Source organism: Centruroides vittatus, unplaced genomic scaffold (genome assembly GCF_030686945.1).
Source record: "Centruroides vittatus isolate TY-2023 unplaced genomic scaffold, ASM3068694v2 contig_329, whole genome shotgun sequence".
Classification (NCBI taxonomy): Eukaryota; Metazoa; Arthropoda; class Arachnida; order Scorpiones; family Buthidae; genus Centruroides; species Centruroides vittatus.
The window spans coordinates 4,232,384-4,259,020 of record NW_027122113.1 but is presented as its reverse complement, the minus strand read 5'-3'; the positions used below and the strand labels follow the sequence as shown (position 1 = coordinate 4,259,020).

The 26,637-nt window shown below is 32.6% G+C and overlaps 1 protein-coding gene and 1 non-coding gene across 4 annotated transcripts in view; both read left to right on the top strand.

Moving 5' to 3' along the window:
- The first annotated feature begins 12,072 nt into the window (after positions 1 to 12,072).
- TRNAR-UCU (transfer RNA arginine (anticodon UCU)) lies at positions 12,073 to 12,150 on the top strand. The gene has a single exon. It is a non-coding gene; the product is annotated as a tRNA-Arg (tRNA).
- A 4,877-nt stretch (positions 12,151 to 17,027) lies between these two features.
- Positions 17,028 to 26,637, top strand: part of Vinc (vinculin) — a 34,807-nt gene continuing 25,197 nt past the window's right edge. For all 3 annotated transcript variants that reach the window (XM_067268591.1, XM_067268590.1, XM_067268592.1), the window contains exons 1-4: positions 17,028 to 17,253; positions 24,211 to 24,318; positions 24,741 to 24,912; positions 25,029 to 25,174. In XM_067268591.1, coding sequence (XP_067124692.1) covers positions 17,197 to 17,253; positions 24,211 to 24,318; positions 24,741 to 24,912; positions 25,029 to 25,174 — 483 coding nt within the window. In that variant the 5' untranslated portion in view covers positions 17,028 to 17,196. The remainder of the gene's footprint in view (positions 17,254 to 24,210; positions 24,319 to 24,740; positions 24,913 to 25,028; positions 25,175 to 26,637) is intronic.

The following is a 26,637-nucleotide window of genomic DNA, read 5'->3' as shown; positions in this document are numbered from 1 at the left end:
GTCTGTACAAGTAGTGATAAATGCGAAAACGCTCTTATTATATTATTAATTTTATGTTTAGTATCGAAGTTTATTGTAATGTTTCGTTCCCAACTGGTAAATGAAGTTTCAGTGCGATTACAACTGATTTTTATTAATATTACACAGAAATTTCAATATTAAGAGAAAAACATGGTGTCAATCAGCACAAAGGAAAATGAATAATTAAGTAATGAATTTATTTTAATTTATAATTTTCATATTTTTACTTGAATAAATGCTAATTTAATTAAGTTAATTTTGAAGTTTTTAAATTATATTATAACATTTGTAAACAATAAAAGATGAAACAATATACCGCTTTTTCATATTATATTGAAACAATTGTAAAATCAAGTTGGGTAATAAAATAATCACTGTGATTTTCCTTCAGAAATGGGTGATTCCTCTTCGACAGACAGTTCCAAGACCAAAAAATTGCCCATTACGAGAGACGTACTGGAAAATATTCTTCCTTTAGGAAACCCTTTTGCTTCTTCCTCTAGAAATTCTGAAATGCCAAACCACAATTCCAAGTATAACTTTACTTACGCCATTTATGAACGGACTATGCCTGCCAGCAATTATTTGGCATCTAACGATTGTCTCCCTTCTACATCTGGAATTCGTAAAGAATCGTGTAAACCCACAAAGAATACAACAAAACAGAAGGTTAATAAACAAGTAAATTTTTAAAATAAATTAATCATCGAGTTTAAAAATTTTTCTGTCCTGTGGGCACTAAAAAGCTTTCTTTATTTGCCCATCGTTGGCTTATTCCATAATGGATTTAATCCAAGTTGGGTACAATAACGTATTATGAATTTGCGATAATCTACAGTGATGTCTATTCTTGTAGACCATCGTGTATTCACCATTACACTGAACAGTGCAGGGAGAAAGACGAACAGTGCAGGGAGACGAGAACATATTTACAATGACGATGGTCTAATGGTAGACATCATTGTAGGTATGTTGGCCCGTACTTAGTTGGGTCTAGTTCTATAATGGAATTGTAGATCATGAGATAATGTTCTGATAAAACCGTATCCAGATCAAAATATACACAAAACATTCTTGAAGTTCCGACATCCGGATCCTCCCAGTGTGGTAAGATGATGCTTCGGGATCTGGCCCTTATATTTTTAATCCTTTAAATTATTTTTAAAATAGAAGTTTAATTTAAATTTGCTTATATGAAACAAACATTTTATGCCACTAGGAAGTGCTCATGGGTAATGAAATGTATACAGTAGCTTTATAGAAAATTTATATAGTTAGTGTTTTGTCATCCGATCCTACTGATCTTTAGAACTAAGCAGACAAACACGAACAGTAACAAAAAAACTTTATTAAAAAGGTGAGAACTGTCACCGACATCCTCGGCCAACATCCAGGCAAAAACCCCGCGAACTTTCGCGCCTCTTTTTCTACGTTGCCAGTCAACTCTCGTTGGCAAGTGTTGCCAGGCAGTGTTCGGGATCTCTGGCGCTGGCGGCCACAGCTACTCCCCCACCAGTGTCTGCGACACGAAACGAGCGGGAAAGGATACATGTCGGCCAGAGCGTGGGGTAGTTTGTCGCGTTAGGGCTGGATTGTCTGTGGTACGTTTAGTTGGCGCTGGTCTTGGCATTGGAGACATTGGGGGTAACTGGTCCGACTCACTCGCTGCGAGAATAAAAGCCGGTTTCAGTCGATCAATAGAAACTACAGTTTCTTTTCCTTTTATGCATAGAGTGAATGTCTTGCTACCACGTGACACGACTACGTAGGGTCCATCGTATGGAGGCTGCAAGGGCTTCCGTACAGCATCATTGCAAAGAAATACGTGGGAACATGACTGCAGTTCTTTGTGGATAAATGGGTTGCGGTAGGAGTGGTGCACCACAGGCACTGGTTTTAAGTTTGCCATCATCGTCCTGAGTTTTTCGACGAAAGAACATGGATTGACGTCCTGAGAACCTGGGACGAAAAACTCTCCAGGCAGTCGGAGGCTGGTGCCATAGAGCATCTCAGCTGCGGTAGTATTGGTATCTTCACGGAGCGCAGTTCGCAATCCTAACAAGACTGTAGGTAGCACTTCCGTCCATCTTTCAGTAGAGTGACACTTGATGACAGTTTTAAGTGAACGATGAAAGCGTTCAACAATGCCATTTGCAATTGGATGGTATGCTGTTGTCCTAACTCTTTGGGTACCAAAAAGTTGAGTGAGGGATTTAAATAAGCCAGATTCGAATTGCCGTCCTTGATCAGATGTTATTTGGGCAGGCACTCCAAAGCGAGATATCCAGCCTGAGTACAGGGCTGAAGCTACTGTTTCAGCTGCTATATCTGGCAACGGGATTGCTTCAGGCCAACGAGAAAATCTATCGATGATTGTGAGGCAATATGTTGAGCCGTTGGAAGGTGGCAATGGACCAACAATGTCAATATGAATATTTAAAAATCTAGCGTCTGGAAGAGGAAAGGTTCCCAAAGGGCTAGCGACATGTCTCTGGATCTTCGATCGTTGACAAGAAATGCAGGTGCGAGACCATGTCTGGCAGTCTTTACTGATGGATGGCCAAACAAATTTTGCTTTTACCAATCTTGTTGAGCTCCTTACACCTGGATGGGACAGGTTATGGACAGTGTTGAAAGCAGTGCGACGATAATTAGGCGGAATGTATGGACGAATGCGACCTGTCGATACATCACAGTAAATTTCGACATCACTATCAGAAAGTTTAAACTTCTTAAGTACAAGTGATGAGTCACTTGAAGTCAGGAGAGACTGGAGCTCAGGATCTTGCTGTTGGTCTTTTGCAATTTTGCTATAATCTATAGATGGGCTACTAATTGATTCAATACGGGAAAGAGCATCAGCTGGAACGTTATCGATCCCTTTTATGTGTCTGATGTCTGTTGAGAATTGTCCTATAAAATCAAGATGTCTCAACTGACGGGGTGTACACTTATCGTGTCGTTGCTGGAAGGCAAACGTTAATGGTTTATGGTCTGTGTAAATGGTGAACTGTCGTGCTTCCAGCATAAACCGGAAATGTTTCACAGCCAAATACACAGCCAGAAGTTCTCGGTCGTGTGCAGAATACTGACGCTGAGAGTTACTCAGTTTGCGGGAAAAGAACGCCAGTGGCTGGAGACCTTGTGCTGTAACTTGATGAAGGGCAGCGCCCACAGCAGAATCGGATGCATCGACGTGAAGTGCAAGGGTAGCACTTGGTGAAGGATGATGCAGTAAGGTGGCATCTGCTAATTGTGACTTACATGACTCAAATGCCTGAATCGAATTGTCAGTCCATTTAATCTCGCGCTGGTCGTTTTTCTTTGCTCCTTTAAGTAGATCGTGTAAAGGAGCTTGGTGATGGGCCGCATGGGGTAGGAACCTACGATAGAAGTTCAAGATGCCTAAGAACCTTCACAGTTGTTTGAGGGTCTGTGGTCGCTTCTGTTGAGTTATGGAAGACACCATATATCCTAAGAATGATACATGTGGGGCAGCAAAAGTACACTTGGATGCATTGATTTGCAGACCGTACTTGTCAAGGCGTTGAAACACTTGCCGCATGTGCATCTTGTGTTCCTCCCACGAAGTGCTAGCAATGAGGATGTCATCTAGGTATGAAAAACAAAAGTTTAAGCCTTTCAAAACTTCGTGCATGAATCGTTGGAATGATTGGGCTGCGTTGCAGAGACCAAAAGGGAGGAAAACGAATTCAAATAGCCCAAATGGCGTTGTAATGGCTGTCTTTGGCACATAATCTGGGTTAACTGGTATATGATGGAAGGCTCTAACCAAATCGATCTTGGAAAATATTCGGGCTCCGTGTAGACTTTGACCAAAATCGTGGATGTGTGGCACTGGATAGTGATCGGGAACAGTTAACCTATTCAGGGCACGATAGTCTCCAGTAGGTCTCCAATCGTTACGGCCCTTCGGCACCATATGGAGGGGAGAAGCCCAGTTGGACTTTGATGGTTTGCATATACCTAACTCCATCATGTGCTGGAATTCTTGCTTTGCTACTTGCAGCTGAGCCGGATGCAATCTACGGGGTTTAGCAAATACGGGTGGACCGTGTGTCTCGATATAATGCACTGTGTTGTGCCTGACTTTATCTGAAAACGGTCGAGGACGAGTGAGATGTGGAAAGTCCTTGAGGATATCCTGCATTGGGGAATTGCTGATTATAGTTTTGACTGAAGTAGGTGGTCCTGTATAATATCTTCCTCGTGTAGTAAGGGAAGTCAGGGGGTCAACCAGTAATCTGTTTCTGATGTCGAGAATGAGTCCAAAGTTGGCCAAAAAGTCTGCACCGATTATAGGCTTCTGCACATCAGCTATGGTAAATTCCCATCTGAAAGAACGTCTTAAGTTGAGGTCAAGTTCTAGCACCTTTGTTCCATACGTCGAGATTTTAGAGTCGTTGGCAGCATACAATTCAACCTTTGTAGGCTGATTCTTAGTGCGATTGGGAATGATCGATAAATCTGCTCCAGAATCAATTAAGAAATTTAGGCCAGTTTTGTTGTCATACACAAACAGACGGCTATATTTAGGAGCCAGGCTGGACCCACAGGCCGTTACTGCGGCTGGCTGCGCTCGTTTCCCTGATCAGCAGTTCGGTCGAAGGAACACGGCGAACGACATTTCCTAGCAGCTGATCCAAACTTATCATGGTAGTAACAATATCCCTGACGATTGAGGCTTCTTCCTCGAGGGCGTGAACTAATGCGATACCTCGAATTCGGGTCATGTCGGTTTCTCTCTCTACTACGATAACGGGGACGAGCAGTACGCGATACATTAAGTTCTGCAACCTTCGTTGTGAGTTCTAAAATCTGCATTTCGAGATTTTTGATTACGGGATTGTCGGCTTCTAAGTTGATGCTGGCCAGTTGGGTTGGTTCTGTAAGTTCAGCAACCTTGTCAGCAAGGATGGCTAGCTTGTCTAGTTCATCACCGCTAACAGCCAGAACTGTCTGAATATTTTTGGGGAGACGTTGGAGCCACAAGTTTCTAAGAAATTCTTCGGTAATCTTGCCCGCTGAAAGCTCCCTCATTTTACGGAGTAAAACGCTGGGTTTCTGATCCCCTAACGCCAGATCTTCAAGCAGAATTTTAGCCTCTTTAGCAGCGGAGTTCTGAAAAATTTCGAGGAGTCGATCTTTGAGTTTAGTAAACGGAGCCTCGGCTGGACGGTCAAATACTAAGTCACTGACGTTAGATAGAATCTCCGCGTCCAGGGAATTGATTAAATAGTTGTACTTAGTGTTCTCACTTGTAATCCGATTAATGGCAAAAGCTGCGTCTAGCTGCACAAAAAATAATTTGATGTTGGTTTTAGTGAAGATAGGCATTTTTGCCTGTACACGTCCGATTTCCAACTCGTTCTGTTCCGCCATTTCGGGCGCCTAACTATGCGGGTACAAGGAAAGCGGGATAGTCTTTGATTAGGCTTAGCCCGAGTCACGCACTCTTAGTCGTCTTATTGAATTTACGATTCAGAAACTGATCATACCTGCATGTCCTGTTAAAAATGTTCCTTCATAGACACAGAGTTGTTCACTATCCAATTCAGTCGAAAGTCCAGGTAGTTCGTTAATCGCATCACGTTCGGGTCACCACTTTGTCATTCGATCCTACTGATCTTTAGAACTAAGCAGACAAACACGAACAGTAACAAAAAAACTTTATTAAAAAGGTGAGAACTGTCACCGACATCCTCGGCCAACATCCAGGCAAAAACCCGCGAACTTTCGCGCCTCTTTTTCTACGTTGCCAGCCAACTTTCGTTGGCAAGTGTTGCCAGGCAGTGTTCGGGATCTCTGGCGCTGGCGGCCACAGTGTAATGAAATAGGGCTTGCCAATGGCCCTACTTTCCACAGAGATGGATAACATCGCTGAACACCGGTATCTGATCCTAGATTCACGTTTGACGCTGCTGCATGGAGTTTTCTAGGTTTTATTCTGTCTAATACTAAAAATAGTCTTGAAAGACAACTCCGTTGTCAGACCGCCCTTACTTTGTTTTGATTTATTCCTTAAAACCGCTAACCAACTTCCTAATTGCAGAAATTATAAATAAAATTTACATTTAATTGTTTGTTCCTCAATAATTCTTACGTCAGGAATTCTTAAAATAATGTTTCCTTGGCCTCAATGGCCTGAAAAATTTACCAAAATGGCCAATAATTCGATGATACTAAATCTGAGTGAAAAGTAGCAAACCGGATCACTGAATTGGAGAATGACCAAAATTTCTTTGTGATGGTTGTTGGCCACTGTGGTTGTATTTCGGGATCTCTATACTCTAGAGATAATAATTTCATGCTAAATGTGTTTACTGAAATATTTATATTTTTTAAATAAAAATTACACCAAAAAAAAAAAAAAAAAAAAAAACGCAACCGTCCGAGTAGAAAAAGTCCACCTTCCTCCAGAACATTTTAGTAATTTACATTCAACAGAGATACTGTATCTTCAATATTCTACTTGTACTTGTGAATGTCATGTAACTGAAGAGCAACACCAAAGAACAAAAAATAAACAATATAAGAGGCAGTCAAAGAAATCTATTCATAAATATTGACATCATTATAATCGATTCTACGGATAGAAATGTTAGTATTTTGCATACAGAATATACATATAAGAATTTAGATTTTATAGAATATACAGGGTGAGTGGAAAATAACTAGTCATGAGAAATCGTTAAAATTTTTGTACTATAAACACAATAATATTAAAATTTAATGTGTGCATGCACGTCAATCAATGGAATTTGGTGATTTCTGCATCGAAAGTGCGGGCATTGACGAGAAAGGCCGCACGCTCAGTGGCATAAAAAGATGGTCGACCGCTTGTCTGTTCGGAAGCGAGCGCAGATTGCTGACGCTATGAGGTATGGAAATCAGTGGTTGCTGTTTAGAGATGGTGGCGTACGGTGAAGGGATGACGTACCACATTCCATCTAGAAACAATCCTTTAAATACGGTACAAGACAAATAATTTTCATCATCCTTTGCTTTAGAAATGTACAAATTATAGCAATTTCTCAATGCCTAATTACTCCCCACCCACCCTGTAGAAATCGTGTCATTCAATAATTATTAAGGATTGCGATATTAAGAATTCTTGTTGCATACGACTTGAATTTTAGATACATTTAATTAATACCTGAACAGGATATAGTTTCAAAGTAGAAAGTTCTCCAGGTTGCACCTCATTGGCAGATCACTTTTGTGTTGCGTAGCATTAGCCTATGAAACAAAAAACTTATTTTAGTTACAGATTTTAATAATAATAATAATATTATTATTATTATAGGAAAATTGGAACATTGAAACCAATTTTAGAGACGAAAGTAATATAGAAGACCGACAAAATGCAACTGAATTAAATGACAACGAACAGGAAGAGCAAGCAGTGTTTATTCCAGCGCAACAAATCGAAAATTCGGAGAGGGAATCAGACCTAAATATCTTTAACAGTATTTATTATTTCGGATACGCATTTTACGCATTCGCTAAAAGTTTTACAGAAGAATTCGTCAGTGTCGTAAAAAAGCTGTAAATTGTCATTCCGAACATTTATTCAGACAGTTACATCTATTAAAATTTGTTATTTCCTATGATAATACAGATATTTACAGTTGTTTGAAAAACTGTTAGAGAAAAAACTCTGATTATTTTAAATTAGCTAATGTACATTAACTATTTTTTCAGGTAAATAAAATTGTACACATATAAACACATGCATTATGTTTATTTCTCAAAATACGGATTGTAAATTTTTAAAAGAAATAAAAGCTTACAAGTTGTTGGCTATTCTTAATCGTTTTGTAATTCCTCGATTTCTTTCAAACACATTTTCTGCATTATTTAATAAACTCGTTTCAGAAGTATTTATTATGTTAACCTCAAGAGTTTCTTCAATCAAGTCGTTCTCTTCTAAACACATGTTGTGCAGATTCAGCATGCAATAATAACATATGGTATAAGATCGATTCTTTTCGTATCTAGATGTTTAATTGTCTAAAACGACCTTTCAACAAGACAAATGCACGCTCTATAATGCTTCTGACTGCAGAAAATTTGCTGTTAAATGTACATTCCTTCTCAGTTAACATACCTGTGGCACGAAATGGAACAAATAATTTGGAACTCAGAGGGTATGCTGCGTCTCCAAGAATATGGCTATCTTCACAAAACACACATGCATTTTTCATTTTTTGATATAAAAAGGATTTTTCATTATTCCCATTACTAATTTGAGGTCATATGTCTTTACATAACTTTTCAAATGTGTATCTCTCCATTCTGAAATGCGCTTTAAATTGTCTATCATTCGATGTTGGTAAAATTTTTTCAGCACTTTAAACGACGACATTTTCTTTTTCCGTTTGTTTCAAAATTTTAAAACAATAATTCGTAGCCTGAACGGCGAATAATAAAACAGCATTTCATGTTCATGTTGCTTTATCAAGAGTACTGTTTGTTTATTCCCATAAGCTCCGAGAACAACTCGGTATGTTCTGTCATGCGATACCCATTCTCGGATCATTCGTTACGAGCAAAATAACAAATGCACCCTTATTGAACACGTTGGTACCACGTGGTATTCTCAATATGTTCTTGTTGCCAGTTTGTACTCACATAATTCGAGACTAACCGGCCGGAGTGGGAGTTCCTGATCTAGAATATCTCATATTTTGTCTGAGCAACCAAAATCTCCTGAGTTAATTAATTTTGTAAATAGATACTGGGGAATATCTCTTGTTACATAAACATAAACAAAATTCTTAGTGTTTCTACACATTTATTTTGTTTAACGATGCAAATAATAGATAAATGCTAAAAATGGCTTCTTAGTGACCACAGGGAGGATAAAGGAAAGAGTTTTAAACGAAATTATAATGACATTGTGTCTTTTGCATACAACGATCGCAATAACGACAGAAAGGTTACCGCTAAAAAGGAAAGTATGAAAAAAATGAGCATATTTAAAATCTCAACCCAGTTAGCACCACTCAGCACTTCTGTTCAAAATCTCCGGCAACTTCCGGTTGTTGCCAGCGTGCTTCCAGTAAACTGCAAGCGTCTTTTTCGGTGCTCCATATGCCAGCAAAGAAGATGGCAGCCACCATGAAGTTCGTAAGAGCTGTATTTTGCGTTGACAATTTTGAATTTATTTCTTGATGACAGTGGCGTGCCGTGACATTTGATGATAGGGAAGCTGTGTTTCTGTAAGAAGCCGACTTCCAGGGGCAATCAGTTAATTGCGCGTCAGTGATAGTCTAGGGTCCATTCGTACGTACGTGGTAGCGGAAGAGACGTATCTGACAAAAACCGACAAAAAAGAAACATAAAATAAACATATATTATGTACAAAATAGTTTGCTTTAGGACAATCAGCCGTTCGGACATCCTGGGCGTCGATGTGGTTCTTTGATGGTCGATCGAAGGTGGCCCCGGGACAGTGGCGTTGACAAGTCTGTAGGGCACGAAGAGACTTCCTCTGTTGGCATCGGGGACACGGTCTAAGTTCGACGTGGCACGGGTTACGGGTTGGCACAATAGACGAGAAACTGTTTTTTTTTTTTTTTTTTTTTTTTTTTTGCGCGTTGACACACGCGTTTTGGTTATTCGGAACGTTAACCGAATGCCAGGTGTCCTTGATTGTCGGAGATTATATCAATCTCCGTTCTTTCTTTCATCCATTTTGATTGGTCGTTCTCCCTCAATCACGCTTCCCGAGTGGTTGATCCCTGGTTACTAAACGTAACGAGACTCTTACCCGGAGCGCCAGAAAAGTCAAAATCGAAGACGAATTCGATCTTCCACCGATCATAGGACGATTTCCTTCCGCGATTTATGGTTTCTGCCTGGCAGTTTGATATAAACAATGGGTGTCCGACTACAAACGACTTTTACCTATGTTTTCTTAAACTAATAAATTTTTCTTTAAATTAACCGTTTTTTTCGAGTCTTTCGTGACGGGTCAGACCTGTCCGGTACATGACATTTCCATAAAAGTTTTAAACAAATACTGGAAATGACAAAAATAAACAATTTATGTATTTTAGTTTTAAAATACCAATAATACATACATAATACGAATTGATATGATAGAAACAATGATAGAAAAACTTGTTTTTTTAATTTTTTATAAACTAACTCTATTCGGCGATTTTTTCCGCAAAGTCGTTAATTACTTTATCATAGAAGTCGCTGGTCGTCGACTCCATTAATGTATTTAAAAGCTCTTTTTCTATGGAAAGCAACGCTAGCGATTACAATTTTTCCTCCCACCGAGTGTTCCTGGCCAATGTATGAATTTGCTTCGTGGTCGAAAAATTGCGCTCAGCAGATCCACCGGTAGATGGTACCGTAAATATTAATGATATTAAATCATATAATTATTTTAGTACGTCTTTGTTCGGATCGACATTAATTATAATATGTTTTATGTTTAAGAGTTACTTGTCGATATAGTCCGGACACGAATATAAATATTGCGATTCACTATGTAATTTAGATAAATCAAAAAAATTCCTATATAATTTACTTACTTTAAAGAATTAAAACACGCTTGGAAAAATTGTTTTTCATAATATAAAAATTATTAACATCTAAAAGTGATAAAAATTCTTAAGATTTTGTCTGAAAATCTGTCAATATAATTACAGTATAATTAAAAGAAAATTATAATCAAATATAACTTTGAAAAAAAACGTACATAAGAATAACATTGAATACTCTTTACTTTTTAAATCTTAAACAATTCACTTAGTCAGTAGGTCCCTACCCAGTGGCTAAGGGATAGAATCGTTGGAGGCGTTACAAGTGTGTAGCTTCCACCAGCTAAACCGGGTGAGGTTGTTGCTCTGTGAAGCGCATGCGCCAATGCCCTCTGGCTGCTTTACACCATTCAGTTATTCTCGCCGTGGAAGCTTCTCGTAAGCGCTTCCATTCCGCTCTGATATTCGAATATACAATAGCAATCTTATCGTTTTTTTCACATGTAGTACAGAAATTTGTAATAAGATACATAATGCAGTTATAATAAAATATTAATTTTAATTAATTCAAAGTACGTTAAAATATGAAAATTTATATTTTAGAAACTATTGATACAAGGGAAAGTCATTGGAAGGTGGAAGCGGCGCTTCCACCGCTTCCAATGACGGCACGCCACTGCTTGATGAATAAACCCCGAATAAATTAAAATTCGGTTAGTACATTAACAGAATATTTTAATATACTTGTATATTTACGTGAGACGTCAGATAATTTGTCTTAGTTGTTAAAGTGTAATCTTAGGATTGATTTAATTATTTAAAACTATTACGAAAATTTAAAAAATCGTTATCCCATTTTCTCTTTTCGGAATATTCATTTATCATTAAACTGTTCTCATTAAATAAGTTCAAAAATAAATTTAACGTAACGTGGAAATCCACATCATTCGCCATTTTTGTCAGCGTTTGTGTTCTCTCGAAAACGCCCATTGTTACTGTTGACTGACCTACAGCAAAATCAAATTTCACATTTCATTTAACACTCGAATTCTAACATAAGAAAAGTTTTATATGTAAGAATATTTACGACATAAATATTCTTACATAGAATGAAAATAGTTGATAAAATCAATACAGTAATTCCTCCATTTACGCGAATACTGTAATTGGTTCCACGTAAATGGAGCCACAAAAGTTGTTTAAATAGAGATCGTTTTTAAATATATTATTTTAATATTACTGAGATAAAAAAATTTTAACTATAAACTTTTTAAAATATAAATCTATTTACTTTTCTCAGATTGATAGTTAATTATTAGCTTTGATAGTCACTTGTAAGAAAAAGAATTAGCAAATAGTTTGTAAGATTAACTTACGAGTTAGATTAAATGAATATTTTAAATTGATAGAAACTAAAGTATATTTGAACAATCGACATAAACGACCAGATTTAATAGTAACCACAAAGAAGAATATTTGGATACTTTTAATTTTAAAGGATTTATATTCATCATTTCAGCTCAGTTTATAAGTCCCTGTAGCGCAGTGGATAGCGCGTTGAACTTCTACTCCAAAGGTCCCGCTCCGGGTTCGAATCCCGGCAGCGACGTATGCCATTTGTATTTTTGACGGTCGGATGGTTGGGACGATAAAAGGCTGCTGTCTGAAAGAAGGACTAAGAGCTGTATTTTGGACTGCTATCTCTCGCATGAGATAGAAAGAGATTCGGTTCTATTCGTACAATCTGATTGGAAATGTCATCATCCTTACGTACAGTAGTGTTGAAGATTGCACGTATTTTTGAGGTACTCTCTCGACAGACGACTTTCACAGCGCGATTCCTCAGTAGTTCTCTGGAGGTTAAAGAAAGAATATTGTTAGAGAAATTTAATATTGTGTAATGTTTTACGACCCAATCTGTAAAAAGCTTCTCAAGATCATATTCGGATTACTGTAGAAACTCAAGTACTGGCAGCGCTACGGCTATAGGAGAAACAATTATTATGAAAAAAATAGAAGTATTAGACTTAGTAATGTGGAGTGCCAAGTGAAAAACAATATTTCTCTCCAAATTATTTTTGCCGCAAGTTCGATTTTACAATAAATGTGGTGGCAGTAAGTATTACACCTACTTGACTTACTTGATATAAAAATACGCTACTTTGTTACGTACCATAATCTGGAAGCTTTAAAGATTGTAAGCGTATGGCCTTATAATGACAAGTCCTCGTGTATGTGTATAGCGATTTTGGTATACTGTACTATATCGTTCTGTATTATTTTCAGATAAGTGTTGCACAATACAAAATTATAAGCTTTAATAGCAAATTTTCCGGTGCCAACCATGATTTATTTATCTAGAACCGTGGTGACTATTTGCAAATGCCCAATTCCTGTTTGGCGGGAATGAATGACTCATGAGCAAGTATTGTACATTTTTTGAGTTTTCGACATGCAAATACTATTTTTGTTTGACTTCTAGATGATTCAGTGTTTTAACCATGACACCAGTTTCTCACCCAGCAAATCACCCCGGAGAAGCACAATATAATAGATCACTGGAATTCGGTAAGGTTGTTCAGCGTTGCATTGGTGTGTATAAGCAGTTTGCAAATATTTTTAAATTGAATGCATACTGTTTTAATACTTAGAAAAGGGCATCGTATTATATGTGTCTTTGACATTTTGCACAATATATGGGTAGAACATGACAAGGGCGTCGCCAGAGGGGGGCAGAGGGGCAGTTGCCCCTCCCTAGACATGCGAAAAAAATTATTTAAATGCTAAGTCATTTATTGCCCGATTTATAATTCCCGCGCGAAAAACCCAAGAAGATTATATTTTAATTAAAATAATCTTCTTAAGCTTCTTAAAATTTATGAATCGTTTTTATTTTACCTACATACAATTCATATCCTCTATCAATTTATATCATATTGCCCCCCCTGGCCCATTGGCTGGCGACGCCCTTGGAACATGATGTTCTGTCTCTGGAAGAGAATGAAATCTTTCCAAATCTGCAATATGATGGATAAGAACGGCTTGTGCAAGGTTTCTATAAGAAGACAGATAAGTGAAAAACTAACTTATTCAAAATTATTTTCTGTAAGTAGAGACAAGATGCTTTAATCACCTTTTTACAATAATAAATGTTTTGTATAGACACAAAGATTCTTTTTATTCACCATGAACAATGAATGAGTACTCTGTTGTTATTGACATGTCTGAAGTCAAATTGCTTCTGCTTAGTGCTTTCAGCTCCTCACCCAGTTTCTCAAACCCACTACCCAAACTTTTTAGACCATCAACCATGTTGTTTACCGTTGTTCCCTTGATTTCCCGACTCCTTACGAAATCTTCTAGTGTTTGATTGTTTAACTTCCTTTGCTATCGACGGTTTGTATCACCGTTTAGGATTACACTGATTTGGGGTCTTCATTCGACGGACAGAGATTTATTTATGAATAACTACGAATAACTACGAATTGGTAAACATTGATATGCAATCAGCGATATGCCAAAACCATAATCAAATACAACTTGTAATATATAGTAATAATATTGATGTCTCAGTTTATCTGTTAAATAATAATTTACTCTAGTATTGATTCAATGAAATATATGATTATAGTAAATTTAATAATGAATAATACAATATTCTTATGGTCGAAGATTTCTTATTCTTTCTCTTCTGCTGGAATTCGAGCATCTTGGTCATGTGGGAATATTTCGGTAGGAACTTTTATTTCTAATCTGACAACTTTGTTTGTTCCTTGAAGAATTACAGTATTATGACTAATGGAAATTGTGGTAGTGTTAAATAACTAAATATGAAGTCTACATATGAAACAAAGATGTATCTTATACGTTACTTACATCGTATTTTTTTAAATGATTTTATGTACCGCATTTTACGGACTATAAGACGCACCTTAATTTTTAAGTAATTTTTTAAAAAAATACCTATAAGACACTACGGACTATAAGACGCATCTGAATTTTGGAGGCAATTTTTCGAAGAAAAAAGTGCGTCTTATAGTCCGTAAAATGCGGTAAATAAAGTACGTAGTTTAGTTCTAGATTCATCAATTTGATTTACGTCGGATTCATATTCTTCCTGTTTTTTGGTTTCCTGTACTGGAAACCACTGATCAGAATGAGTCCAACAGATGTATTCCTCCCACGTATGTCCCTGGGCACCATCTTGCCCTCGCGCCTTAAGTGAAGAATAAGATAAATATTGTAACAAAATGAACAGGCATAAAAGGCTGTTAATGAGAACTTGTGGCTCTTGTTGAGATTAGTACAACTGTAAATCGTTCGCCATTTCCGAACTTGTCTCTTTCCCTTGGGCCCAGTTGTCTACTGGTTCGAAGACAATAGCGAAAAAGAGAAAAAGAAGTTGTAAGAAAATTGTTACAGTGAAGTGAAATTGCAAGAATTCAGTTTAACATTCCTTTTCTGTGACAGAAAAGGAACGTTAAACTAATAAATGTATTCACACAAGTGGAAAATTTTGTGACGAGTTCCGACGGAGGTTGGTTCGAAGAAAATCTAAAAGTTCGTTATTACGTGGTTCGTTATAACAAGATTCCACTGTACCATAATTATGATTGATTATTTGCATTATTGATTCTGAATTTGTTATAATAAAGTACAAACTGCGGCAAAATCATTTTATGATCCAAGAGACTTTTTCCTTCTTGATTTAATTATACTTTACCATTAATTTAGAGACCTTAAATTTCTCATTTAAATGCGTATAATTATCGATAAATCACACAAAATAAATAAATAAATAAATAAATTTTCTAATATTTTCGTACATAAAAATTTTTATTATGTTGAAATTTAAAATAATTATTAATTTATCAATACATAAAAACTTAATTTAAAAAATGTATAGTGTATAATCTCTACGTAAGTATGGACACTGATCAATGTAACATATAAATAAATTAATTCATAAAATATTCATGCTTGTCATAATTAAAGAGAGAAAAATTCATCCTATATTAAAATGTTTTTATTTAAATATACCGTGTCTGAATAATAGAAAAAAATTCAATTAAACATACAAAAATGTTAAGTTAATGAACACTTTACAAGTATAATATATCTATGAAATATTCAATAAACAGTAGTATATGATTTGAATAAAAATATTAGAATAAAATTAATATAATTAAATATATTTCGGCCGGACATACATAAATACTGTATATAAATTGATTTATTATATAGCAAATTAAATGATTCTGTGAAAAATTAATTAAAAGTTATGTACTGCATAAATTGATAAAAATTTAAAATATGAATTGAAGATAATATAAATATTGTTTTAATCTCTTAGTTTTAATTTTATACTTAAAAATCAAAATTATTTACTGTATAATTTGATGGAAATGATCATTTTTTAAGCTGATTATTTATTGTCTAAGTTATAAAATTTGTCTTCTATTAAATCTTTAATTTATATCATAGATAAAGATAGAATTTATATGAAAGTTTGGATATAAATTAGCTTTATAAAGATTGTTTATATCATGTTTTTACTTTATCTACTCTATAAATAAACTGCGTACAGTGTAAGGAGATCAACTGATCTAAGTGGCGAAATCTAACCACTATAAAAATTTCTAAATGATTTCTAAATTACCGAGATTAATGTCTGAATTATGTAAGATTCCTAAGCTTACACAATGGATTAATTGTTTAAAAGATGGCCTGTATATTATACATCATTCGAAGTTATAGGAAAAAATACAAACATGACTTTGATATTTAAAATGACCGCAAAATTAAATAAATAAATATGGAAATAAAATAACAATTTTTTCAAATTTCTAAGGTGTTTTTATACATAAAACGGTTTTATATATTTAAAAAAATAATTCTTTGAATTATGTTTTATACATAAAACGGAAATTTGTTATCTTTAATTACGTTTCCAGTAAATTGTTAACGTGTTTGTTATATTTTAAACCCATTTAATAAAGGAATTAGTAGCGTCTGTTATATATAAAGTATCATAAAAAAATTTATGTCAATGATAAACTAATACGCCTTTGTTAATCAACGATATGTTGACATTTGTTATAAAAACACCCATTTCGTTTCTCTCACCCTACTTACTTCCTGACATTCAGAGCTTCCATGTATGGTCAAGCAAAGCGTAGGAAATGTAGAAGCTCACACCCACTTTGACTGATACTATAGAAGTGGAAAGCTAAAGTGGCTTTAAATAAACCATCAGTTTATTCATTAAAAAAAGCATTCGAAACGCTAAATAACGTCCTTTATAATATTCAATATTAGTTTTTTCCCGTAAAAGAAACGCTAATTCGCTAACTCTCCTAAACACTAGTTCGAATATAATACGAATGTTTTTATTGGACGAGGTTCAGAATGAGAATTGAATTACTCAATCGTGACTGGTGACACAGATCACTGTGTTGGTGGTGCGCGGAATTCTGACGTCACAGAGGTTTGGCAAAATGTGAAATAAGAGGGCGCTTTCGTTGTCAGACGAAGAAGGTCGTCTACCATTAAGCACGCGAGAAAAATCGGATAAAAACTAATGCATATATTGCACTTTTGCATTAAGAAATTTGATTTGATTAGTTCATTTTTATAAAGAAGAATTTCGTGTAAGATGCCCGTCTTTCATACGAAGACAATCGAAAGTATTTTGGAGCCTGTTGCACAACAGGTGAGTTTTTTCTTTTATTTTTTAAAGTTATTTCTACATTAACGGTTGTAAAATAATATGGTAAAAGTTCAAATGACATTACACAAACTCCAGTTATTACACCATTTAATACAATTACGAACAAACAATGAATTTTATATTTATAAAAATGCATAAACCGCAAACAAGGCGTTGTATACGTATATCATTTTAAGTTCGAAGCTAAACTGGATGCATTTTTCTAGTATTTTTCACTTGTCCTCAATTAAATTCCACTATTTCACTGTTAAAACACATGTTAATTGTTACAGATTAAAATCTGTCAGTTAAAATAATCATTTGTATATAAAAGAGCGTTTTTTGGTTAAAAAGCCGCTTAAAATATACAAAGAAATTTTTAAAAGAAACGTTTAACATAATTTACTGTTGTAAAACGAGTTTTATTATTATTACTATTATTATTATTCATTATTTAATTTTAATATTTATAAACTTGCACCATTGACTCGTTTTTGGTTTCAGACTAATGTAAATTATCGGTTGAAAAATTTAGAGCTGTTCTTCCTTCTGAGTTAACGTAAACATTGTTAACAGATGTCGAAGTAAAACAGCATCCCTTCTCCTTCCTAATTTCCAAATATAGAGAAGTAAATGTCTGGATATGATGTAACAGGACACACCTTCTTCCAAGTAATGTGACGTAATAACGTTAGTGGTCAGTTTTTGAAATGTAATTCGATAGTTATTTTATATGATTTTCTCGAAGAGTTCAAATCGTAGTCCAAGGACGGTGTGGGTTGTCAACCGTACTTTACTTCTTAAATATGCTAGCATAATGTTAATGAAGTGTGCGCGGGCTGCCAAACAAGTTCAACCGCCTTCACGTTTGTGATGATGCAAATTGCGTCATCGTTACGTCACTTACACAAATATTCTACCTGTAATGGGAATTATACGTATGTATGCTGGTGTGCACTTTATTATTGTTAAAATACACACAGTACATAAATCAACTGTCAAAATTAATTTTTAAGTGGTAAGACTGCAGAATGTTAACTTCAAAGATTTTGGCAGTGTTCTCGGTTGGGTTATATTTATTGCACATGACTCACGGCACGTGTTTCTTCTTTTTTTGAATGACCGTTCTTCACTGTGTAAAATTGTATTTAATAAATTTAAAATATAACATATAGTATATAATTTTTTCGACATATTTGTCTGTAAGGAATTAATTAAAAAATTTAGTTTTAGCTTGCGAATGTATACGTAGAATACCGAGATTGATAAATACAGAAAAAGAGGACCTTAAAATTGCCGGATCTACTAATAGTCGCCCTGCTGTCGTCATTCACGTTGTTCCTCCCACATTCCTAGATAACAGGTGTCATTCCACACGAAAAATAGCGTACGTGTTGCCGCTTGTCTTTTAGACACGAATAAACTTTTATTTTTCACCGGAAGTCTAAATAAAACCGAGATTCGTCTTACAAAGCTAAGGGTTAAATTCTAAAATAAGAATAAACGTACTAAATATATTCACCTTTTTTTTTTTGTATTTTACTAAAATTTCACGTACTGCAGTTTACTTCCAACGAAGAATCAATGTCGTTTCATCACATTTAACTACAATATGCTGTTGTGAGAAGTGTTACTTGATTTGAAGCGCTCGAAAGTGTCGTATTTCTTGTATTATCTGAAATTAATTTGAAATAAAAGAGGGTAACCAAACTACGCGTCGTCTCGTTAATTTTATATTAAAGTTATTAGATTAAAAAATTTGAAATTGTCTGAGTTATTTTTATGCTTTTGAGGTTGTTGGAAACTTTATACACTTGTAAAAAAAAAAAATCAATTCATGTAGTAGTTGAGAAATTAAAAAAATTGGCAGAATTTTCTGTGTTATCTATGAGGCGCGCGACAAGCGTGACGACGTGACGCGCGTTAAACGTGTCGCGATGTCAACTCGCGTTAAGTCCCCTCGTGACATTTGCTGCTTGTTTTAAAATATAATTGTATATTATTGCTTAGATGTACTTTTACAGCAACGTGAAACCGATTGATTACATTGATAAAAAAAAAAGAATTGAAGTGATTAATTAATCACTTTGTACATATTCAACAAGCATATTTTAATTCTAAAATGTGGCCAAAGATATTAAGTTACATATAATTTATGAAGAATAATTTTATTTTTAAAAGAAATTGGAGATTTTGAAATAGTTAATTTTTATATTATTTTTTTAATGTTAAATAAGTTAGTAATAATTCAATCTTTCCAAATGTCACAATATAGAAAATGGAAATTTTGGATTAAAGCCAATAGGTACTATTTTAATAATATATTATTAAAAGAATTTTCATTATTTATATAAATATACATGAATAATGAAAAGAATTAGCATTGACCCCTATTAAACAACAAATAAAATTAAAATTTATAATAATAAATTGAAATAGTGTTAAATTGATTTGTTAAAATGGAGGGGGATGAAGCTTGGAGACAAATAATTACATCAATAAATTGTTTTTTAATTGGTTTTTACAGCAAATAGATTATAGAATATAGTATTTAAAATGTCACACGGTCTAGGGTGTAAGGTTACGTACCTTAGTCACTTTTAGGATTATAATTTGTGGAATATTTTACTCTATTCCAGAGGAAGGCAATGCCTTGTATACCCCTCTGGAGATGCCCATTTGATTTACTTAAACTTTTTAAAACTAGTTCATTTCTAGAATTTAACATTAATGAAACTTGAACAATTCAATCTAAAAACTAATCATGGCATTCCATATCAATAAATGAATAAATTTAATTCATAATCATATTGATATATATATTTTAATTAGTAGTACATGTTACTAGATGAAAAAAATAAATGAAAAATAATAGCTTAAACTTTACAAATTTAAATCAGTATCTAGTGTTTTTTTTATATAAATATTCATGATATATTATCCTTTTTGTCTTTATTTAATATAGCTGTTTACAGGAATACTATTTATAATGATTATTTAGCAATTTATATTCTACTTTCTTGAATCTATTCCAATCTCTTTATTTTTGTTTTTAGTAGACTATTGTTGTTTATATAGACCGTAAAATAAACCGGTAATATTTAAGCAAGAATATAAAATTCTTAAAATATAAGAAACGAGCATAAATAAATGAATTAAGAAAGAAGAAATATAAATAAATATTTTGTTTTATATATATTTATACAGTGAAAAACGTGTTTTTTATCCTTAAGATAAACAGTTTGATGTAAAATTTATAATAAAAGTTTATGCTGATTAATGCAGATCTAAAAAAACATTTCTTTTACATCAAAATATTTTTTCTTCAATCCTTTTAATTATATATGTATTTAATGTATGATTATCTAATAATAGTTAAGACAATTATTAAAAATTAAACATTGCAGCCATGTACTTTCATTCAGATTAAATATTGTAACATTATACTTGATCACAAGAAGTGATTTCTCATATTAAAAACTTAGATTAGAAAATTCAAAATCAGAAAGCTACGATTAGAATTATGCATAATGAATCTGCAAAGTTCTGATTATAATATCTGCATTTATATCCATGAATCTTGTATATTATCCACATCAATAGACTTTGCAAAAGGATCAAAAGCTACACGATGTTGCAGCAATAAGTTACTAGTATTATTGTTTATTGTCATTCAAAATTTAATAATTTTAAATTGCTGGGCAGAAATCACTTTAGATTAATAAGAAATGTTTTGTTAATTACTTTTTAATTCTTTCTGATTAATATTAAAAATGTATTAAGATACAATAAAGATTTTAATTTATGGTAATAAAGGTTTCAAGCAATAGAATAAATAGGCAATTTACTATATTTTTCGTTAATTTTTATTAAAGGAAAACAGACAATTTTTTATTAGTAAAGGAAAAAATAAACAGTTTTTAATGACAGTTGTTAAACAATAAAATATCTGAAAATAAAAAGTTTCTCCTCAATTGTTTATATGATCTTAAAAATTTATTACTATAAAGCAAGTGTTTTTCCTACATGAAAAAGCTATCAACAGGCTAATTTCTTATTAAGAAGAACAGAACAATAAAAAAGTGTTAAATAAATCAAAATACTGTACTAATTTATAACATCCTGCAAAGTCCTGATATAGCTTTTAAATCAATTTAATATAAGATTACCTGCAAAAAGTAATAGTGAATATCAGTGTATAAATGTGGATTAAAATTTATTTATATATATTGATTTCACATAACTCTAAAAGTTTCAGGAACTGGCAGTTGGAAATATTTTAGATTAAAAATATAGTCATTCCACATAATCTTGTTTTCTTGCAGAACAGAAACAGCAAACTTAATCATCACATATCTACCATATTTTACAGCATATAAGAGATATCCTCATTTCAGCACAGAATGTTTAGGATAAAAAGTATTTAGTGTATTTAAACCATCCTGCACTTTTGGTACTTGGCTCCCAACATATTTTGTAATGTATTCTGGTTAAAGGTTCTTGATTGTGTGTGATCAGGGTCGGATCATCGCATAGACAAATGAGACAAATGTCTATGCAGGGCCCGGTCAAACTGTCTACTTTGAAAAGATTTGTAAATAAGATTATTTAAAAATTCAGAAAAGTAAACTAAGTTTACTCATATTTATATACTTACTTTTTTAAAACTATCTTGGCTTTTATTTAAATTATCTTTTTCATTATTCAATTTACCTTTCATGGGTAAAATATTATATTATTTAAATATTAACTGAAAAGGTTAAATTAAACAATTAATATTTTAAGGTAATATTGTTATTGTATAACAACTTTTGTTAGACATTTAATAAAATAAATTTCAATTTTTTTTAAATTTATAAACAAACTGTTCAAACTTTTCTAGAAGAACTAAAATTTATTGTTGTATATTAAATATTTTTTATTAATAAAAATGTAAGATTTGTTTTAGTTTTTCACATTATTTAGTTTTGTTTTATTTATTGTTTTATATTTTTTGTATGCTTTATTTCTTGTGGGAGAGGGAGGGAGCCTGGTAACAAGAAAATGTCTAGGGCCCCAAAGTGGGTTAATCCGCTGGCCCTGTGTGTGATTCATTCCAGTAACTTGTTAAGAAGATAGTTTATTCCAGTTAAGAAAGCAAAATTAAAATGCACATCTTTATTTATTATGGAAAAAGTAGCAGTTTAAAATAAATTATTTACAATTAAAATTTACTATTAAAGCATTCTACATGAGTACATACAAAAGCTGCTTAGCCATAGCAAATAATAACAAGTTTAATTAAACAATACCATTTTTATTCAAGAATTTGGTTTGGTAGAAGTTACTTGTAACGTACTGAAGGCTGTTTGGGAAATTCATTAGCCTTTGGAAGATTGCAACTTCATATATCAGATACAAGGCAATTTTTATGAGCCCTTTTTTGGTAATAAGTTGCTGTAAAATATGGTTTTTAAAATAAAATCTATGTTTTCTTTTATACAATATGGTATTTTGATGTATAACATAGGTGTAATACAGATTTAAGCCATAAAAATCTTTATTGGTAAACAGAATTTCATCAACTGAAAAATCCATAGGCATCTAAAGTTTTTTTTGAGTTGCATACCTTTTCCCTGTGTCTGTTACATTTTATATTTGTCCTGTGATGTACCAAATATTATATTTTTAAACTTATGAAATATTACAAATAATTAAACATTAAATTAAATATATGAATTTTAATACAGAAATTTTAATATCATAATCAATTGATGACATTGATTATTAACAGCATTAAGTATATAAATTTAGTATGAATTTTATCAAAGCATATAGGCCTACAAGTATTAATTTTTATTAGTATAAATTTATTAAATAACTTGTGAAGAACTGACAAGCTCTAATGCATGAAGTAGTTTAATAATTATATCTTTATGCTTAATTTAGCTTATATTGTTAGTATTTTAACGTGTAATTTATAAGTACTGTAAATGAGATAGACAGTTTTCATTAATATTATAAAATAGCTTGTTTTTTCTGTGTGTTTAAACTAAAATCAGTTTTTCAATTTCAAACTAACTTGAATTGATAATCCTTTATTAAAATTGTAAAATCTCCTTTAAGACAATTTCAATGAATAAGGAGATGAGAGAATAATTTGATGTTTCATCAATCAACAATTACATTATTCAGTTTATTCAATTCAGTTATAGTTTATCTTTTTTCTTTTAAAATATAAATAAACAGTTATATAAAATTTTGGTTTTGCTGTATGTTCCATTTACAGGGTGTATAAAAAGTTACTGTGCAGTGAGAAATTCGTAATGACATTAAAATTATACACATAATATTGCATACGAGACCTGTAAGTTGTCCATTTAATACCAGTTAACCAGTTAAATGTACTGTACATTATTGCATGCATCTTATAGGTCTTGGACAGCCTGCCCTTAAATAGATATTAAGTCTTTTATGTGACATGTTACACTAGATAATTTGTGCTGCTAATTTTACAGCCTATGATATCTATATTTTTGTCTTTTTTAATTTAGAATTTATCAACTGATAAAATTTTATTACAATAATTTTTGTTTGAAGTAGTTGTTATAATAAAATATATTTAAACAGGCTTTTGTTTTTTTAAATTTATTATTAAACGTAACATATTAAGAATGCATTTAAAGCTAAAATATTTGCATTATATCATTAACCAAAATGAAATATTGGTTATTAGCTAATTATTAAAATTAATAAATCAAATGGCAGTTTATAATTAAAATTATTATTGGTGCATCTGTAATATGAATCAATTAAAATTGTATAATATTGATTATTGTTTGTATTTTTAAACTGAAATTTAGTGCATAAAACTCTATAAAATAATTATTATTAAGAAATTCTAAAAAATCCAGTGAAAAATTCTAATATTGAGTTAATGAAGGAGAAAATAAGTATAAATATATTAAAAATATTATACAGGTATCTAGACTGGTGATTTTACATGAAGAAGCCGAAGATGGAAATGCTATGCCAGATTTGTCGAGACCAGTTCAAGCTGTTAGCAAAGCGGTGGCTAATTTAATAAAGGTAATATTAAGAAACAGTTATAAAGATTATTATATCAAAGTTTTTTATTTTGTCATAAAGTTTTAGTTAATATAAAATTTAAAATTTGTGAGATGAATTGAAGATTTGTGAGGAGAAGATGTGAAAATTGTAATATGAAATATTTATAAATATCAGTATTATTGTTGTTACTATAAACATTCATCTGTATGTAGCAGCTGTTAAAATTATTATTATAAATATTCAGCATACATTAAAAAGAATATTCATCAGAACATTATATATAGCATTACATCTTAATTTGATTTTTAAAATCAAATAATTGAGTAATTTATTCAGAATTTTAATTAAATACCTGTAAAGAAATAAAGAAAACAATTAAATATTAAAATTTTAGTTTCCTATTACTGAATATTTTTCATCAGCATTTTATTGAAATCTAGGTTGGAAGAGATACAATTAATAGCAGTGATGATATGATATTAAGGCAAGATATGCCTTCAGCTCTCCAGAGAGTTGAGCAGGCATCCAAACTTTTGGAAGAAGCATCTCAAATGCTAAAAGCAGATCCTTTTTCTCAACCAGCAAGAAAAACACTCATTGAAGGATCAAGAGGTAAATATTGTAATATATCTAATTATGTCTGTTCAAAATGAAATCTATTGGTATTGATATAGTCATTAATAAAATAACCTTTAAAAATTCTAATTATTAAAATTATTACATAAAAGGCATTCTACAAGGAACTTCGGCACTTTTATTATGTTTTGATGAGTCTGAAGTAAGAAAAATAATTCACGAGTGCAAAAAAGTTTTGGATTATCTTGCAGTGGCAGAAGTAATCGAAAGTATGGAAGATCTTGTCCAATTTGTAAAGGTAAAATAATTTATCATCATTATAATAAAATTTATTTATTTATTTTTAAAAATTATACAATAGCATTCCTTTGAAACATATGATTACTGTCCCCATTACAACAAACACCATTGCATATACAGAATACATGCAAAGTTATTTGAATATTACTTAGAAAAATTTCAACACTTACCTCATTTTTGACTAAAATAACAGAATAACATAATTTTAATTTTATACTAAATTCAATCCTATACATTACTTAGGTTACAGTATATTATTTAGAAAATTAGTCATTTCAGTTAATAGTAAAATAAATTGTATAAGAAAAAGTTTGAATAGATATTAAAAATTTTATTAATGTTGTTAAAAATTAAAACATTTTAATGTATAAAATATAAATTCATAAAGCTATATTATTATAAATGATTATCCAATATCAAAACTCTTTTGGCACTGTAAGCCATGTGATTTTAATCCATGTGATTTTTGGTTGAAAGGACACATAACCCTTCACTAGCACAAATGAGAACTTTTAATCCCTATTTTCACTAATATTGGTCCTCTCAAGAATTTATTGTACTTGATAACTTTACCCTTAACATTATTAACTTGTCACTAAATTGTACCAAGCAAGAACCAAACCCGCTGGTGAAAAGATTAAAAAGTGAGGTTTATCAATGACATGTTGGAAATTTGGCAGCCTTGAAAGAAAGTATCATACTACATGTGAAAAGCATCATAGAGGATCAATTTTGGCCAGCCATTTAACATGCTGTTCATTACCTTCAGGTTTTACACCTTCAGAATGAGGACAATGGCACTGCTGAATATACAGAAGATATACTGTCATTCTGAAAATATTGTAGTGTGTAAAAATCATTGATTTGGCACTCTTATTAATATTACCTGTTCATAGTCAGCAGATTTGTTGTAAAAAATTCTGTCAAGATTATAATTTACTAGTTTTACTGGGTAATTCATTATTTGGCTGAGTATTTTAAAAGCACCCCATTACTTAGAAAAATGGGCCAGTATAAGTGTGAGATCTGGAAATCCCCCTGAACGTAAAATTATAATAATTGTTCCCTATTTTTAATTGAAATTTTTCCTATTATAAACATTCTGCCTAAAACGGTCCTGGCCGAGAAAATATGCGTCCCCGGCCGTATAACTGTCAACTATCCATTGTTCTTACGCTGAGTACAGATCATCTTGCAACTTAAGTTTATAGTTAGCGCCCAAATTTGCTGTATTGTTTCCAATCCCGGGAACACCTATGGCCTAAGCACATTCAAGTGACCAACTTTCCCAGCGAAAGGCTATATAAGATGCTTCCTTCCCCCCCTCGCGGGGAGTCAGTCATCGACCTAGATCGAGTCACGATCTAGTCCATCTTGTCCTTTGTGCCTAACGAAAAATTTTACTTTGTGCCGCAAGAGTTACTGACCCTTCCCTTTAAACGAATTATCGATCCTTGTGAC